The sequence below is a fragment of the Delphinus delphis genome, chromosome 2 (genome assembly GCF_949987515.2).
Source record: "Delphinus delphis chromosome 2, mDelDel1.2, whole genome shotgun sequence".
Lineage (NCBI taxonomy): Eukaryota > Metazoa > Chordata > Mammalia > Artiodactyla > Delphinidae > Delphinus > Delphinus delphis.
The window spans coordinates 98,624,927-98,644,423 of NC_082684.1; the positions used below are offsets into that span (position 1 = coordinate 98,624,927).

General features: G+C 41.7%; 1 protein-coding gene across 4 annotated transcripts in view; it reads left to right on the forward strand.

Moving 5' to 3' along the window:
* Positions 1-19,497, forward strand: part of DIP2C (disco interacting protein 2 homolog C) — a 359,853-nt gene that overhangs the window by 290,717 nt on the left and 49,639 nt on the right. For all 4 annotated transcript variants that reach the window (XM_060005263.1, XM_060005260.1, XM_060005261.1 and 1 more), the window contains 6 exons: positions 243-352; positions 1,658-1,738; positions 7,528-7,651; positions 8,191-8,312; positions 9,176-9,287; positions 9,376-9,485. In XM_060005263.1, coding sequence (XP_059861246.1) covers positions 243-352; positions 1,658-1,738; positions 7,528-7,651; positions 8,191-8,312; positions 9,176-9,287; positions 9,376-9,485 — 659 coding nt within the window. The remainder of the gene's footprint in view (positions 1-242; positions 353-1,657; positions 1,739-7,527; positions 7,652-8,190; positions 8,313-9,175; positions 9,288-9,375; positions 9,486-19,497) is intronic.

The window sequence follows — 19,497 nt, forward strand, 5'->3', positions numbered from 1 at the left end:
GGAAGAACACTTATGGGAATTTGGTGAAAGCATTATTTCTCTGTACCCTTACTTGAGGCTTGTTCATATTTGCTGTCATTTTCATGGTAGTGACTTACTTGAAATCCTGTTCTAATTAGATTTTTCAAAGCTATGTCTTTGAAAGGATTTCCCCAGAGTAAGCTTCTTCCCAAAGTGAGAAGTCATGTTCTCAGGAACTTCACTCGTGTTTTCCTCACGTGTGTGCCGCTGCTTCTTTGCAGAGATCGGCCCTGCCTCTGTGATGGTGGGAAACCTGGTGTCTGGGAAGAGGATCGCACAGGCCAGCGGCAGAGACCTGGGCCAGATAGAAGACAATGACCAGGCCCGGAAGGTGAGAGCTGAGGGTCAGACATCCGCCTGGGCTCTTCTCCACTCCTGCCCAGATGCTGTATCACAGGCGTCACCAACTCCCACTTGCCCTCTCTGGCAGCCCAGTATCTACCATTGATGACCTTTCTTCCTACCTGCCCTCTTGGTCCTGCAAGAGATGTCTGTGTAATTTTATAAGGAAAACGTGTTTGCTGAGGGTGCAGTGTTATAGGACTGCATGGGTAGGTGATGCAGTCCCATGACTAGCAGGCCTGAGGCCAGTGTCTGCAATCCCTGTCGTGTCCTAGCATCCCCTAAGCGCTTGTTCCTGATTCTCCCTCCAGCCCTGATTTGACACTCACACTGCCTCACAGCCACCTTACAGTGAGGCTTCAGTCCTTTGATTGTTGGAATTCAAGAAAACGTCAATGCAAAACCCAGGTTTGGGAGCCAGACATTCTTAAAGCAGCCTTGGGAGCTGTAGGAGGAATCCTTGGGCCCCACTCCACTTAAACATCAGACACACAGTTTGTCACGCGTAGCTACAAGTCCCCATTAGAACATTCAGCCTTGAGAAAGCTCATGAGTCACCAAAAGGTGGTCCCCCTCTAAATGGGCTCCCAGGAAATGTGACAAAATCAACCATTTAAGATGTTGCCAATTTGGTAACATGTAGTAACACGTTCACTGAAAGCACTTGATCACCATGTTCCCCACCTCACAGTACATTTCCATCATAAAATGGATTAAGGTGAAGATGTGGGTGTTTCCTGTATCCTGACACTAGTGCTGTGTCCTGACATTAAACAGGGCCATCCTTGTTACTAGAGACTGAGTCAGTGGGTGTGTGTCACCTGTGTGACCTGCAGAGCTATTGAATGACTTCAGGGATGGCCATTGTAAACACAACAAATTTAAGAGAGCCCGTTTTTGAAACAGGGTAGCTCTGATTCTGTCATTGCAACCCCCAGAAATCACTGCTGCATCTTCTGGAAGCCCCAGGAGACAGGATTTTTGTGTGTCGGCTACTCTGTCTATAAGGGGAATAGAGTCTTCCCATCCTTGGGCAGGTTTCAGAAAACTTCCCTCATGGTGGCATGGCACCAGCCCTCTGAATCCTGGGTCTGAATCAAGCACAGTGAGTTCCAAATCACTGTCAGGAAAGCACTGTGAGCACCTGCTTATTCTGTCAATTATATTTATATGGGATTATCCTCTCGCTGTCTTAAGCCACCTTAAAAGCACCCAGATAGACTAAACTTTTGGATGTTGAGGCCAGCCCAACCCCCCAGGACAGTCTAGACCTAATGGCTGTGCTCTGTTCCAGTTCCTGTTCCTCTCGGAGGTCCTGCAGTGGAGGGCGCAGACCACCCCTGATCACGTGCTGTACACGCTGCTCAACTGTAGGGTGAGGCCCCGCCCGTGTGCCCTGGTCGTTCCCTGTGTGGTCCACAATTTCATGCTTCTGTATCATTTTCTCCACTCAAACCTTTCTCCTCAGTCTTACCTGAATCCTTTTGTTTGTTTGTTTGTTTGTTGCTATTTTGACTGAGACCTTTTCACCTAAGAAAGGTTGCTTTGAAATATAAGGGTTTGAGCGTGTGTGTGTGTGTGTGTGTGTGTGTGTGTGTGTGTGTACGTGTACACATATATTTTTGTGTGTATTTTAGCAATATTGTTTTGCAATATTTCCCTTCTCCTCAAAATGAGTGATGAATGTCTACAACAGAACAATTGCAGATCTATGAGGTATTTATGTCTTTATTACTCAACTCCTTTTTTTTTTTAATAAGAAGTCATGTTTTAGTTATAGGCTTTCATTCTTAGGAATGAAAATAATTTCTATTTTATAATTAAAGTTCATATTTACATCTCGTATTAGAAAAGCAAACTCCTCAGATAGTGTTCCCTAATAGTACTTAAGAGTAAGGCAAGAAATAGTACTAACAATAAACGTTAAATGCAGAAGTCTTTAATACGTTTGTTAACTTTGTGTTTGCTTTGGAAATAAGGCCTGAAAAATAGATTTAACGTAGGTCGTCTTGACAAGCATGGGTACTTGCAACTTTAAGAAGTTTTTCAGAGTTGCAAAATGGCAAAATCTTAGTGCGCGAAGGCACCTCTTGTCATTTAAAGCAGTAGATTAAGGACAAGTGAAAAGAAATGCCAACAATATAAGTTACTCCCTGAACCTATAATTTGGATATCCAGCTACAGACAAGTTTTCGGTGATTTAGTTGGTAGAAGTAACCTCTGGTCCTCCTCTGACACAGCTTGTCTTGAATTGCCTTGCGTGCTGAGTTGACCTCAGCAGTTTTCTTGTTCACTGTGTCTGTTCAAGACCAACCCCAGGAAGAGTCTTAGAAAGCACTCCCGCACCCCAGCCTCTGTGAGGAACGCTTGCTACCCTTGCCTTTTGGCGCCTACGCTTGGGCCTAGTGGACCCTCTTCCCAGGATAAATGCTCTTGTGCACAGGTGCATGGTGGTGAGACGCAGGGCAAGCCCGACGGTCGTGTGGTTACCAGGAGGCCGTGCGTCGCATCTGAAACGTGCCTGCCCTGCTGCCCTCGTCCGTCTCTTTCCTCTGGCTCCTCCTCAGCCTGTAAACACAGATAAGACTCTCTTTTCCTGGCACCGTCGCCGGTTGGTGCTGTCCTGTCTCTCTAATTGCTTCTTCTGACTTTCTTCGTCCTGTGCACGTGGCGTGTCTCCTGGAGACTGTTGGGGACTTCCCCTTCTTTCTCCAGAGTCTCTCGTGGCCTCTAGAGGTTTCCAACAGCACCTTCAGAGGGGCAGCTGGAGCTGGAGCCACACTGCAGCCTGTCCCCCAGCCCCTGGGAAGGACTCCTACTCAGAGCCCCTTCACTCAGCTCCCTGAGTGGGGCCGTGGTGCTGACGTGACGAGGTAGGACAGGACGTCCCCAGGATAGGCCTGCCATCCCCCGTGAACTGTGGGCAGCAAGGGGGCGAGAGTTGGGTCGGCATCCCTTTTCCCTACCCTGCAGCTTGACCCCTCCAGAGCTCTGGGTAAGAGGAAATTTCTTAGCTGTCCCAAACACAAAGATTCAAAAATGATTCAGGCATGTTCATAGACTATAGTCCTGTCAGTGGGAGGAAAACAGCCATGCTAACTGCATCTCGCTTGGGAACTGGCAATGTGCAGGGCAGATCAACCCCATTTCCAGACCCTGAGTTCACTGTCCTTTTCTGTGGCTAGACATTGGATCATTAGGAGAAATGTGTTCACCAGAAATGACTTGTATTCTAGAAGGGCTTCGTCAGCAGCAACAGAAGGTCTGATGGAGTGAGCTGTGGAGGTCAAGGCCATGAGAAAGTTTACTTCAGGTCAGCGCAGGGACAGCGTGGTCTACAACAGCCTCCATTCAGACATGACCTTATCTCCTGAGGCTCTGCTGATGTGAAGGCAGCTACATCCAAACAGCTGGAAGGGTCATATCAGAGCCAGGCATCTGTGTTCATTCCCAGCCTCTCCAACCCCATGTGCACACTTATGACAAGTGTTCAACCTGAACCAAAGGTCAAGAGCATCATTTCCATGGTGGTTACAGTGTCATTTCCACTCACTCAACCTTCTAGTTCAGCACTGTCCAATAGAAATACAGCGCAAGCCACACACACAATTTAATGTTTTCTAAAAGCAATATTTAAAAAAGTATAAAGAAACAGGTGAAATTCATTCTAATAATGTGTTTTACTCAATATACCCAAACACTGTCCTTCCAGCATAGGGCCCCAATGCGCTTCCAGGCTTCCTCTGTCCTGGACAGCCCCTTCCGTTGGTTGTGAATTCCCCAACTTGGTCGTGGCTCCCTTAAAACGGTTACCCGTTGGCTTCCTGTCTTTTCACAGTATTCACTCATATGCCCTCCTCCACGGCAATGCAGTCGATAGGATCAGAGTTGTTATGAGAGGTTTATAGTAGGAAGTGAGGATGTGATTCACTGCAAATCGTGGAAGACTTACATTCTTAGAACTTACTTACATACAGAAGAGCATCTGTTATTTTTTATTTTTTTCCGGTACACGGGCCTCTCACCGTTGCGGCGTCTCCCGTTGTGGAGCACAGGCTCCGGACGCGCAGGTTCAGCGGCCATGGCTCACGGGCCCAGCCGCTGCGCGGCATATGGGATCTTCCCGGACCGGGGCACGAACCCATGTCCCCTGCATCGGCAGGCGGACTCTCAACCACTGCACCACCAGGGAAGCCCTGTTATATTTTTTAAGAGAAACACCAGCCAACTCTTCCAACATTTTTTTTTTTTTTTTTACTTTTTGAGAATTTAAAAATGTGAATCCTGTTTGGCTTGTTCTTCATTCCTCAGTATGTTTTTTACCTGTCATTATTTAGTTTAATGTAAAACTTTAAAATGGTGCTACATTTGCAGTCATTGATACTGAAATCTGTGGTCTTTAGAATAGGGATTGGGTGGTGGGTTACCCTGCATTGCCATTCTGTCATGATACCGGCCGAGGCTTCTTTTAGGAAAAGTTAGCCTTAATTTCCTGTGAGGTGCTTTTTCCTAGAACATTCTTCTTAGGCAGTATAAACCCAACTTTTCCCATGAATGTTGATGAGGATGCCAGGTAACCATTGACCTGAGGATAAACAGCATTTCATGTTTTTATGACAGCAAGCACTTTGGAAAATGAAATGTGTGATTGAAAATCAGTGGTGTTTCTCCCGAGGTGAAAGGCGGTATTGAGACTCCCCATAACCAGTGGTGATGCACAGTCCGGGGCTGGATGAGGCCTGTATCCCATTTGGCTCCCTCAACGTGGAGCCTGCCGGGAGCCACAGTGAAGCCAGTGGAGCCTGCAGGCTGGGGTGGAGGAAAGAGGCTGGGCTGGGCTCGCTGGCAACCGACTGCCCAGAGGGGCCCTCCTCCCGTCTGGGGTAAAGCCCGTAGGGGGGCAAAGGGTATTGTGAAACATTCGCGGAGATTCCTAAAGGACATAATGCCAATTAAATGTCACCATTTTAAAGTACCCGTAGGTGGAAATTTCATAAACAGAGTCAAAACATATGGCTGCTGGTTGTGAGTCACTGGTGCCTCTCAAATCTCATAGGCTTTGTTGTGTGACAACAAAGCTGGTTATGATAGGGGATCGGTGTCTGCTCTCTGGATAATGGGGAGATCAGTCCCAGAAGTTGAACAGCTCAGTCAGAGAATGCTTACTGCTTAAGATAAGACTGGCTAACGACCAGCGGACAGCAGGGTGGTGGTGGGACTCCCCTGTGGCACACTGCCACCCCACCAGCAGCACAGCTGGTCCCCAGCAACAACCAGGAGCACAGTGCTGGTTTCCCTCCAGGACAGCTGGTGTGCGCATGTCAGGAGGCCTGGCATGGGCCTCACCTTAGCTGTGCTGGGGGCTGGTGCCTCATCTTCACTTAGAAGAGCTCACAGGACTTTTGGGTCCTTTTGAGTGTGTGTTTTGGTTCATGCGACAGGTGTGTTCCCCAGGAGTAACTGCTCAGAGGAACAGTCCAGTGGAGAAGGCACCAAGTTCTCAGGTTTGGGCTGGGTTTCTAGACGCCAGTCTCGAGGATCTTTCTGTGTTTACCCAGCTTTGCCACATTCTGCTCTCTGGCTCTTCCATTTCATATATCTTTTTCTATTATTTTTTAACCTTTCTTAGAAGGAAGGTAATTAAGGAAAATATATACGATGAGAAAGTTCAAATCAGAGAAATGTAAACTAATCCTGTCCACTGTGGGAGAGGCCAGTGCCAGCTCAGCAGGAAGGGGCCAGAACCTGGCTGGCAGCTGCCTGGGCAGCCTCCCTTTGCCGGGCTTCTGCGGCCCTGGGCCCCGGTTATGGAGAGAGCCTGCTGCTTCCCAGGGTAGATATGGCCGTCAGTGATCTCTTGAGTGTTTTAGGCAAACACCGGCTGCTGGTATATACCTCCTGATGCCTTTTAAATGGTTTTCACTCCCATCGGTTCCTGCCCACCTTGTGCACGTGTTCCAGTTGGGTGGGAATTCTAATGTCTCTTCCCACACCTCAAGTCACCAGGTCACCAGTGTCCTTTAACGGCCCCAAAGGTTCTGGTCTCTCCTGTCCACGTTTCTCCTCCCACACAGCCAACTGCTCACACCACCTTCCTGTTGACTTCTTTCTGCTCAGGCGACAGTCTTTTCCGTGTCACCCACCAGCTCATTTACCCTCCTTGGAAGCTCCCCACCTAAATAAAAGCATCTGGCCCAATTGTCCACCATCGTTTCTTCAGCTGCAGGGTCTTCCTCACCTGACACTCCTGGCCAGTTTGCCTGTTGCTTAAGGAAAGGTCCTTCACCCTGTTCATCCCTTTAAAGTAGGAATTGATAATAAAGAAGCAGTTTTTAAATAGCTGTAGACAGTGATCTCTTCTCACCTGGGAATATGTGCAAATGAAAAGTGCATTCTCAAAAGAAACTTTTTTTGGATAGTTGTATGTTTATAATTTGCAGTTCATTCTTGCTTTTCTTTAAAGAGTAAACATCATGTATTTTGATATCTCTTAGTACCTACTTTGCTACTGATTTTCGCCTACAAAGCTTTTTTATGGTACTTTTCAATCCAAGTGTGTTTTACATTTGCTCCTGCATATTTAAAAATCTACATTAAATGAATTTGACAATTCCCTTTTTTTCTTTTGTGTTTTTTGGGGGTTTTTTGACTTTTTTTTTTGACTGTTGCTTTTCTGGGGGTTGGTTTGTTTTCTGACCTCCCTGACTTTCGATGTGGTCTTTCTTAAAAGCAGTTTCAATTAGTCTTACTTTTCATAGTGTGAGTCCTGCAGATTTACGACTAATTCTTATTGCCCATGACAATTACACTTAAGTCCCAGAATTACTAGATTGATTTTTTTTGTGATTTTAGCTGTTTTTTCAAGTCAAGTCATTGTTTTTTAAATATTTCTTTTTAATACAAACGTATCTAGATGCCTCTTCGGTGTTGTACTTCTTAGCCAGGTGGAGAGGAAAGGAGAGTGAATGCTAACAGTGGGGGGGGGTGTCTTCTGAGGAGGTGACAGAAACATTCTGAAGCTGACTGTGGTGGTGGTTGCCCAACTCTGCAGATACATCCATTTAACTGCACATTTTAAATAAGTGAGTTGTATGGTATATGAACTGCACCTCAAAGCTGTCATATTAAAAAAAAATCTTACCTGCTTGTTCCTGTGCTACTCAGGGCACAATAGCGAACTCGCTGACGTGTGTCCAGCTGCACAAGCGGGCTGAGAAGATAGCCGTGATGCTGATGGAGAGAGGGCACCTGCAGGATGGGGACCACGTCGCTCTGGTCTACCCACCAGGTAAGAAGCAGGGCCATGCAAGACCAGCCCTTGCCCGAGTGACCCTTCACTGCACATGTTGGTGCTCGATGACCTTGTGTGTTACCACCAAAAATGGACACTGTCTCTCCTGCCTCACTTGTGCGGACTGTGCTACGTGCTATACCACTAATAGTAGGGACGCAGATAAAGCGGTAGTTCACAACGACTTTTGTATCTAAATTTGTTTTATTAGCTATCTGAGGTAGTTCATTTAATCAATAGTAGTTAAATCCTTGACTACTGAATTGATAATCAGAAAGTTGAGTAATTCCTTAGAGAAATGAGAGCAATCAAGCTTCTGGGCTGCTTTGGCTTCCTGTGCCTAAAAGAACAGGCCAGGTGGGAGTTACCCCTGAAGTTTAACAGACCCACAGGGAGGAGGACAGGTCTATTCAAGGTCTCAGTTACTGCTGTACCCGTCTGACTGTTTCCAGCTGGTGATTCTGCTGACAGGGATGATGGCCATTAAACAGCTTGTTTTGTTTCAAGTGAGAACTTTTGCTTTTCTCCCCATGTAGGAATAGACCTTATCGCAGCATTTTATGGTTGCCTGTATGCAGGCTGTGTGCCAATAACCGTCCGTCCTCCACACCCACAGAACATCGCAACCACGCTGCCAACCGTGAAGATGATCGTGGAGGTAACGCTGCCTGCGGGTGTCTGCGCCTGAGTGTTGGGCTTGCAGATCACAGAGCCTGGGCTCCCGGGGAAGGGCTGGGTGCAGGCATGGGATTGCATGGGAGTCGGCGGTCCCAGCGGTGGAGTGGGACTCAGCCTCTTCCCTCTAGGAGTTGGCCATCTCGTTCTGGAAGGAAGATAGCAGCTTGTGCGTAGAATTAGGGGCTAGAGAGCAGCTTTGCCACAATGCGTGGGAATTGATGCCCAGAGAGGGCATCCCTCTGGACACTGGGAGCTTCCCTACCAAGCCCAAGGAGCAGACCAAAACAAGTGGGAAAGTCATACATTTTTAAAGGTTCTTTTCTCAAGATTGAGAAGCATCCTGTTCCTTTTTGAAAGTATAGATTTGATTTAATTTTTTTTTGCCTGGGGAAGTTTAAAAGGATTAGGATATGTTTTTCCCTTGGAGGAGGAACCATGAGGGACATCACAAATGAATACTTCTTTGTAGTTGTGTTGGAGGACCCTCAAGGTTGTCACTCTGGTAGATGGTACTGTGTGTGTAAATGTGTGCATTTCTGGGGGACGGAGCTAACAGTGAGAGCAGGTAGTTTGGATGCTGCTTTCTGAGTGTGACCATCACACTGGGGATACTGCCAGGGACCTCAGTCCCCACAAGGTCTGCTTGTGTGCTCCGTGGTCAGATTCCTGGTCATGTGGAACTCCATTGGCCAGCACAGCCCCTTGTGAGGCAGCTGTGCTCCTGGTGCCCAGCCTGTGCTGCAAGCTTCATGGCCTCCACGTGGTGCACAGCTGGCACGTGAGCATGCATCCATCCCCGTCCTTTACCTTCCTCCTCTCCATTCCTTGTTCTCTGACCCTCAGGTGAGCCGCTCCGCCTGTTTGATGACAACACAACTGATCTGTAAATTGTTACGGTCCAGGGAGGCAGCTGCAGCTGTAGACGTCAGGGCCTGGCCCCCGATACTGGACACAGGTTCGTCCTCCAACTCGCTGATATGTTTGTTTGCTTATCTGCTTTTCCATTAAGTCAGAGATGCTAACAGCTTTGTTTTGCTCTCTAGATGATTTGCCAAAGAAGCGGCCTGCCCAGATCTACAAACCTTCCAACCCAGACACACTAGCCTATCTTGATTTTAGTGTGTCCACGACTGGGATGCTAGCTGGAGTGAAGGTGAGAAACACAGTCTGCGTAATAGTAGTTAGCAAGCCACAAAGCAATGGTCAGTTTTCATTCTTATGGGTATAGGGCTCTAGTGGGGCCTAGCAGCAAAACACGGAGAGAGAGAGCGATATATGTGCATTTTGTTCAAGCTCTAAAATGCGTGACCATTTCAATAGTTAGCTAGGCTGACTGATTATTTCCAGATGTTCCAGCTATTTTTTTATGTAAACAGAGCTTCCCTAACCTCTAATTTAAAAACTGCCTATGTTTTTCTTGCTGGTTCTCAAATCCCAGTATTCTATTATAAAACTCTGTGCACTGGAGTTTCTCACTTGTTTAACATGGGTCTCATTATAACTTGCCAGCACGCTGCTCATTGCCTCTGAAATGATGCTTTTTCCTATCAAAGAATGATGGAACTACTATGTGTGTCACCAGAATTAGGACCCTCACAGCTCAGGCAATGTCCTTGTCAAGATACCGTTAAGCCTGAGAAAACCATAATTCAAAAAGAGTCATGTACCACAATGTTCATTGAAACTCTGTTTGCAATAGCCAGGACATGGAAGCAACCTAAGTGTCCGTCGACAGATGAATGGATAAATAAGATGTGGTTCACATATACAATGGAATATTACTCAGCCATGAAAAGAAATGAAATTGAGTTATTTGTAGTGAGGTGGGTGGACCTAGAGTCTGTCATACAGAGTGAAGTAAGTCAGAAAGAAAAAAACAAATACCATACGCTAACACATATATATGGAAACTAAAAAAAAAAAGGCTCTGAAGAACCTAGGGGCAGGACAGGAATAAAGACACAGATGTAAAGAATGGACTTGAGGACACGGGGAGGGGGAAGGGTAAGCTGGGATGAGTGGCATGGACATATATACACTACCAGTGTAAAATAGATGGCTAGTGAGAAGCAGCTGCATAGCACCGGGAGATAAGCTCGGTGCTTTGTGACCACCTAGAGGGGATAGGGAGGGTGGAAGGGAGATGCAAAAGGGAGGAGATATGGGGATATATGTGTATGTATAGCTGATGCACTTTGTTATAAAGCAGACAGTAATACACCATTGTAAAGCAATTATACTCCAATAAAGATGTTAAAAAAAAAAAAAAAAGACACGGTTAAGTTCTCTGGCCTCAGGAAGCCCTTCACCTATTATCCACCTGACTGCTGGGTTTGCATAATTTTCATTTAGTTCTCTTACTCCATTTACTTTTTTTTTTCCAATTTTTAATTGTGGTAAAATACATATACCACAAATTTACCATTTACCCAGTTCAAGTGTACAACTCAGTGGTGTTAAACACGTTCAGAATTCTGTGCTGCTCTCACCACCACTCATCTTTGTAAGTCATTTCATCTCACAAAACTGAAACCACCCCTGCCTGCAGCAACTCCCACTCTACTTTCTGTCTTTATGATTTTGACTATTCTAGGTACCATGTTTATGTGGAATCATACAGTATATGTCTTCTTGTGTTTGGCTTATTTTCACTTAGCATAGTGTCTTCAGGGTTCATCCATGTTGAAGTATATATCAGAATTCCTTTTTAAGGCTGAGTTAATATTTCATTGTATGTATTTACCACATTTTGCTTATCCATTCGTTTATCAATGGACACTTGAGTTGCTTTCACATTTTAGCTATTGTGAATAATGCTGCAGTGAACATGGGTGTATAAATATCTCTTCGAGACATTGCCTTCAGCAATTTTAAGTGTATATCCAGAAGTTGAATTGTTGGGTCATGTGGTAATTATATTTTTAATTTTCTGGGGAATTGCTGTACTGTTTTCCACAGTGGCTGTTCCATTTTACCTTCTCACCAACAGTGCACAAAGTTTCCAATATCTCCACATCCTTACCAGCACTTGTATTTTACTTTCCATTGGTTTTTTTTTTTTTTCTTTTGAATGTCCTCTTTTTTTGGCAGGGGAAGAGCCGCGCCGCAGGACTTGTGGGCTCTTGGTTCCCTGACCAGGGATTGAACCCAGGCCACTGCAGTGAAAGCCTGGAATCCTAACCATTAGGCCACCAGGGAACTCCCTGTTGGTTTGTTTGTTTGTTTTTAATAGTAGCCTTCCTAATGGATGTGAGGTGATATCACATTGTAATTTTGATTTGCATTTCCCTAAAGATTAATGATGTTGAGCATCTTTTCATGGAATTATTGGCCATTTGTATATATTCTTTGAAGAAATGTTTATTCAAGTCCTTTGCTGTTTTTGAATTGATTGTTTTCTTGTTGAGTTCTAGATGTTCTCTGTATATTATGAATATTAATCCCTTATCAGATATATGATTTGCAAATATTTTCTCCCTTTCTTTGGGTTGCCTTTTTACTCTATGGATAGTGTCTTTTGATGTACAAAATTTTAAGATTTCTGTGAAGTCTAATTTTTTTTGCCTTTGCCTTCAGTGTCATATCCAAGAAAACATTTCCAAATCCAATGTTGTGAACTTTTGTCCCATATTTTCATCTAAAAGTTTTATTTTTTAGATCTTATATTTAGATCTTTGCTCCATTTTGTGTTAATTTTGTTTATGGTATTAGGTAAGAGTCCAACATAATTCTTTTGCATGTGGATATCCAGTTTTCCAAGCACCATTTGTTGAAAAGACTGTCCTTTCCCCGTTGAATGGTCTTGGCACCCATATCAAAAATCATTTGATCACCCACAGTTAACATCATACTCAACAGTGAAAAGCTGAAGCTTTTCTCTAAGATCAGGAACAAGGTAAGGATGCTCACTTGCACCACTCTTATTTAATATAGTACTGGAAGTCCTAACCAGAGAAATTAGGCAAGAAAAAGAAATAAAAGGCATCCAAACTGGAAAGGAAGAAGTAAAATTGTCACTATTTGCAAATGACATGATGCTATGTATAGAAAACACTAAAAACTCCACCAAAAACTGTTAGAATAAATGATTCAGTAAAGTGCAGGATAACAAAATTAATACAGAGAAATCTGTTGTGTTTCTGTATACTAATAATGAAATATCAGAAAGAGAAATTAAGGAAACAATCTTATTTATAACTGCATCAAAAGAATAAAATACCTAGGAATAAATTTAACCAAGGAGGTGAAAGACCTGTACACTGAAAACTATAAAATATTGATGACATAAATTGAAGAAGACACAAATAAATGGATATTCCATACTCTTGGTTAGAATAATTAATATTGTTAAAGTAGCCATACTACCCAAAGCAACCTACAGATTCATTGCAATCCTTATCAAAATTCTAGTGGCATTTTTCACAGAAATAGAACAAACAATTCTAAAATACGTATGGAACCACAAAAGACCCCCAATAGCCAAAGCCATCTTGAAAAAGATCAAAGCTGGAGACATCATGCTCCCTGACATTACAAAGCTACAGTAATGCAAGCAGTATTATTATACTGGCACAAAAGCAGACACGTAGATCAATGAAACAGAATAGCCCCAAAATTAACCCATGCATATATGTCAACTAATTTATGACAGAGGAGCCAAGAATATATGGTGGGGCAAGGACAGTCTTTAAATAAATGGTGCTTGGAACACTGGACAGCCACATGCAAAAGAATGAAACTGGACCAATTTTCTACACCACACATAAAAATGAACTCAAAGTGAACTAAAGACTTGAATGTAAGACCTGAAACCAAAGAAGTCCTAGAAGAAAACATAGGGGTAAACTCCTAGACATCGGTCTTGTCAATTTTTTGAGTTTGACATCAAAAGCAAAGGCAACAAAAGTTAAGCAAGTGGGATTACATCAAGCCGAAAAGCTTCTGCACAGCAAAGGAAACTGTTAACAAATGAAAAGGCAACCTACTGAATGGGAGAAAATATTTACAAATCATATATCTGATAATGGGTTAATATCCAAAATATATGAAGAACTCATACAACTTAATAGCAGAAAAACAAACAATTATTTCTTAAAAATGGGCAGAGGATCTGAATAGACATTTTTCTGAAAGAGACATACAGATGGACAGCAGATACATGAAAATATGCTCAACATCACTAATCACCAGAGAAATGCAAATCAAAACCACAGTAAGCTATCACTTCACACCTGTCAGGATGACCATCATCAAAAAGACAAGAGATAACATGTGTCCGTGAGAGGGTGGAGAAAAGGGAACCCTTGTGCACTGCTGGTGGGAATGTAAAGTGGTGCAGCCACTATGGAAAACAGTATGGGGGTTCCTCAAAAAATTAAAAATAAAACTACCATATTATCAAGCAATTCCACTTCTTGGTATTGCTCTGAAGAAAATAAAAATACTAACTCGAAAAGATATCTGCACCCCCGTGTTCATAGCAGCATTGTTTACAATAGCCAAGATATGGAAACAACATCAGTGTCCATTGGCAGATGAATGGATAAGTAAAATGTAATATGCCCACCCACCTACCCACACCCTCCCCCATACACACACAATGGAATATAATTCAGCCATAAAGTAGAAGGAAATCCTGCCATTTCAGACAACGTGAATGAACCTGAAGGACATTATGCTAAGTGAAATAAGGCAGAGAAAGACAAATACTGTATGATTTTACTTATATGTGGAATCTTAAAAAAAGAAAACCAAGCTCATAGATACAGAGAACAGATTGGTGATGGGCAAAATGGGTGAAGGGAATGAAAAGGTACAGACTTCCAATTATAAATAAGGCCTGCGTATGTAATGTACAGCATGGAAACTATAGATAATGATATACCATACTGCGTATTTGGAAGTTGCTAAAAGAGTAAATCTTAGTAGCTGTCTTCACTAGACTTATTGTGGTAGTCATTTTGCAATACATACACATATGTATGTTATATTGTATACCGGAAACTAATATAATGTATGTCAATTATACCTCAATGAGTCAATCAATCAAATCAATTGCATGTGAAGTCTAGGTAAAAATAAATAAATTAGTGAAAATTTTTTTTAAAAAATCATTTGACCATATATGTGAGGGTTTATTTCTAGGCTCTATATTCTGTTCTGTTTTTCTCTATGTCTGTCTTTATGCCAGTACTACACTGTTTTGATTACTGTAGCTTTGTACTAAGTTTTTAAATCAGGAAGTGTGAGTCCTCTGACTTTGTTGTTCTTTTTCCAAGACTGTTTCGGCTGCTCAGGTTTCTTTGAGATTTCGTATGAATGTTACAATAGGCTTTTCTATTTCTGCAAAAAGTATCATTGAGATTTTGATATAGATTGCATTGAATCAGGATAGTCTTGGGTAGTATTGACATCTGTGAATAAGGGATGTGTTTCCATTTATTTCTTCTTTAATTTCTTTCAGCAGTGTTTTATAGTTTTCATTGTACAAGTTTCTTACATCCTTAGTTAATTCCTAAGTTTTTTATTCTTTTTGATGCTATTGTAAATGGAATTGCTTTAATTTCCTTTTCAGATTTTTCTTTTAGTGTATAGAAATGCAACTTACTTTTTGCATGTTGACTTTTTATCCTGCTACTTTGCTGAATTCATTTATGATTTATTAACAGTTTTTTTGTGGAATTGTTAGGGTTTTCTACATATATGATCACATCATCTGTGAACAGAGATAATTTTACTTCTTCCTTTCCAATTTGGATGCCTTTTATATCTTTTTCATGCCTAATTGCTCTGGCTAGAACTTCCAGCACTGTGTTGAATAGAAGTAGTGAAAGTAGGCATCCTTGTCTTGTTCCTGATCTTAGAGAAAAAGCTTTTAGTCTATCACAGTTGTGTATGATGTTCACTGTGGGTTTTTTTTTTTTAACATCTTTATTGGGGTATAATTACTTTACAATGGTGTGTTAGTTTCTGCTTTATAACAAAGTGAATCAATTATACATATACATATGTTCCCGTATCTCTTCCCTCTTGCGTCTCCCTCCCTCCCACCCTCCCTATCCCACCCCTCCAGGCGGTCACAAAGCACCGAGCTGATCACCCTGTGCTATGTGGCTACTTCCCCACTGTGGGTTTTTGTATATTGCTTTTACTGTGTTGAGAACTTTTCTTCTATTTCTAGTCTATTGATTGTTTGTATCATGAAAGGATGTTGAATTTTGTCAGATGCTTTTTCTGCATCGACCAAGATGATCATCTGGGGTTTTTCTCTTCGTTCTCTTAATGTGATGTTTTATATTGCTTGATTTTCATATGTAGAGCCATCCTTGCATTCCAGGAATAAATCCAACTTGGTCATGATGCATAAGCCTTTCAATATGCTACTGAATTTGGTTTGCTAGTATTTTGTTGAGTATTTTTGCACCAGTGTTCAAAAGAGATATTGGTCTGTAGTTTTTCGTTCTTACAGTATCCTTGTCTGGCTTTGGTATCAGGGTTTTGGTGACCTCCAAGAATGAATTAGAAAGTGTTCCCTCCTCTTCAGTTTTTGGAGAAGTTTGAGAAAGATTGGTATTATTTCGTCTTTAAACGTTTGATAGAATTCAGCAGTGAAGCCATCAGTTCCAGGGCCTTTTTTGGTTGGGATTTTTTTTTTTTTAACATCTTCTTGATTTTTTTTTTAACTGATTTGTCTTTCTTGCCAGTTACAGGTTTATTCAGATTTTCTATTTTTTGTGATTTAGTCTTCATAGAGTTCATGTTCCTTCTTGATAGCTTGTGTTTCAAATTCCATGAAATAGAATTTTTCCATTTCTTGTCGGTTGTGCAGTTTGTTGTTGTATAGTTGTTCATAGTACTCTCTTATAATTTTTTTTTTAATTTCCGTAGAATCAGTAGTAAATGTCCCCACTTCCATTTCTGATTTTAGTAATCTGATACTTCCCTCTTTTTTCTTAGGCCATCTAGCCAGAGGTTTGTCAATTTTGTTGGTCTTTTCAAAGAATCAACATCTGGTTTTATTGTTTATCTCTGCTATTTTTCTATTCTCTACTTATTTATCTCTGCTCTAATCTTTAATATTTCCTTCTGCTACCTTTGGGTTTAGTCTGTCCTTTGTCTTCTCATTCCTTAAGTTGTCAAGTTAGGTTGTTGGCATGAGACCTTTCTTGTTTTTTAATATAACAATTTATAGCTATAAATTTCTGCCTTAACACTGCTTCGGCAGTATCCGCTTAGGTTTGGTTATATTGTCTTCATTTTCATTTGTGTCTAAATATTCTCTGATTTTCCTTGTAGTTTCTTCTTTGATCTGTTGGTTAAGAGGGCACTGTTTAAATTCCACAGATTTGTAGGTTTTCCAGTTTTTCTTCTATTCATTCTGTTGTGCTTGGAGAAGATACTTTGTATGTTATCTATCTTTTTAAATCTATTGAGACTTAATTTGTGGCCTAAAATATGGTCTGCCCTGGAACATGACCCAAGTGCTCTTGAGAAGAGTGTGTATTCTGTTGTGGTTGTATATTCCTCTGTATGTTTCTTAGAGCTCTTTGGTTTATTGTGTTAAGTCCTCTCTTTCCATAGTTGTCTTCTGTCTGGTTGTTTTGCCCATTATTGAAAAGGGAATATCAAAGTCTCCTCTTATTGTTGTAGAGCTGTCTGTTTTTGTTTCATATATCTTGATGGTTTGCTTTTAGGTTTGTAGATGTTTATAATTGTTATATCTCTTGCCGTAATGAACCTTTTATTAATATATAATGCCCTTCTTTGTTTCTTGTATCCATTTTGATTTAAATTTTATGTGTCTGATATTAATATAGCCACCTCTGCTCTCTTTTGGTGACTGTTCGTGTGGAATATCTTTATCCATCTTTTCATGTTCAAACTATTTGTGTCTTTTGATCTAAAATGAATCTCCTGTGGACAGCAGTAGTTGGATCATTTCTTTCATCCATTCTGCCTATTTCTGTCATTGATTGGAGAGTTAATCCATTTGTATTTGAAGTAATTACTGATAAGAAGGAACGTTTCTCATCTCTCTTATTCTCCATATGTCTGATAGCTTTTTTGTTACTCATTTCCTGCTTTACTGTCTTATTTTGTGCTCAGTTGATTTTTTGTAGTGATACTTTAAAATTCCTATCTCATTTCCTTTTGTATATATTCTATAGCTATTTTCTTTGTGGTTACCATGGGATTCCATTTGATATCTTAAAGTTATTATGCTCTAGTTTGTATGCCAGCCTAATTTCAGTAATATACAAAACTGCTTCTGTGCAGCTCTGTCCCACCATTTTTTCAGTTGTTGATGTCCAAAATTATATCTTTATACATTGTATGACCCAAAACATATAGTAATAAACATTTTTTAATACATTTATTTATTTTTGGCTGCATTGGGTCTTTGTTGCTGTGCATGGGCTTTTTCTAATTGCAGCAAGCGGGGGCTATTCTTCGTTGTGGTGCACGGGCTTCTTACTATGGTGGCTTCTTTTGTTGTGGAGCATGGGCTCTAAGCACACGGGCTTCAATAGTTGTGGCTCCCGGGCTCTAGAGTGCAGGCTAAGTAGTTGTGGCGCATGGGCTTAGTTGCTCCGCGACATATGGGACCTTCCCGGACCAGGGCTCGAACCCGTGTCCCCTATATTGGCAGGCAGATTCTTAACCACTGTGCCACCAGGGAAGTCCCAGTAATAAACGTTTAAATGCATTGGTCTCTTAATTTATGTAGGAAAAGTGTGGAATTGAAATCCAAAGTTACAGTAACACTAGTTTTTAGGCCAATAACCGTCTTGTTTTAGTATGTTAGTCTCTTAAATCATGTAGAAAACAAAAAGTAGAGTTTTTAAGCAATTGTTCAATTATACTGGCTTTTATAATTGTCTTGTGTTTACCTTTACTGAGACCTTTACTTCTTCAAATGACATCGAGTTACAATGTTCTTCTATTGCAACCTGCAGGATTCCCTTGAGCATTTCCTTTACAGCAGGTCTAAATGTAATGAACTCCCTTAACTTTTTTTTAAACCTGGGAATGTCTTAATTGCTCCAAAATTAATTGCGGTTCACTGTCCAAGCTTTCCCCTGCCCCCCAGGAAGTTGCAAGCCATCAACTGACTCCAGAGCTCCACTGTAGTTACATCAGATTCTGCCTGTGCGGATACTGTCCAAGTAGGACAGGGATTCCTGTTCTGCCATCGTCCCTGAACCCTCTCCTCTGCTTTTTATAGAATTTGAGGTGGTACACCAATAAAGTACATTATAAAATAAAATAATTTTTGAAAAGCTTTTAAAAATAAAGATATATTTTCAGACCAAGATGAATTATTTACTAAGTATGAAAATTGGGTTGGCCTCCTACTGTCACAGCCACAAGAGAAGCACACACTTTTGATCGTACCATTTTCATGATCTACAGAAGTGGGAGCTGTAATATTAAATCTTGATTCTATAAAGATTTTACTACTTGAAACAGAGCCAAAGTGATCTATGTTCTTACTTCCTAATGATTCCTCTTAATGTAAGTATAGACTCTGGAAATCCCAGAGAGATGAATAACTAGACTTTCTCTCAAATTCATGTTTTTCTTAAACCTTTGACTGTTTAATTTGTTTGATGAGTACCTGAAATGAAGTGTATTGTGATGTTGTTTAGTGAAAAACCCACATGCTTCAAATACTGAGAGGCATAAATAGAGTTGAAATTATCTGCCTTAACAGTCTGCTCCAAATGGAAACTCCCACCTCTGTGGTTGCTCAGGTCACCATTTTTCTCAGAAATAAATTTTGATTCAGGTTTTGAACAAAAATATCATTGAGCGTCCAATACACACCAAAAGTTGACAGAGAAAAGCCTTTCCAGTAAAGTGTTTTCCCTATAAAGGGCATTACAGAATGTCCGATTTAGTATAAAATGTACAAGTTCAGGTGTTCAATTTAAGTTGTTCATGCTCCCTGTTTAGAAGTGTGATTTGAACTCTGAAGGTTCCTAATAGATAGATCCTAGGTCTGCATTCGCCCCACTCCACAGCCGTCCTGTGGAGCGCCTGCCCAGCACCTGCATGTGCTTTAGGTGGGCTTCCCTGCAGGGTGTTTTAGCGCTGACACCAGTTTGCTTCTGGAGTACTCTCCTGCTCACTGCAGTTGATGCGTGAGCTGATGTGTGCCCCCA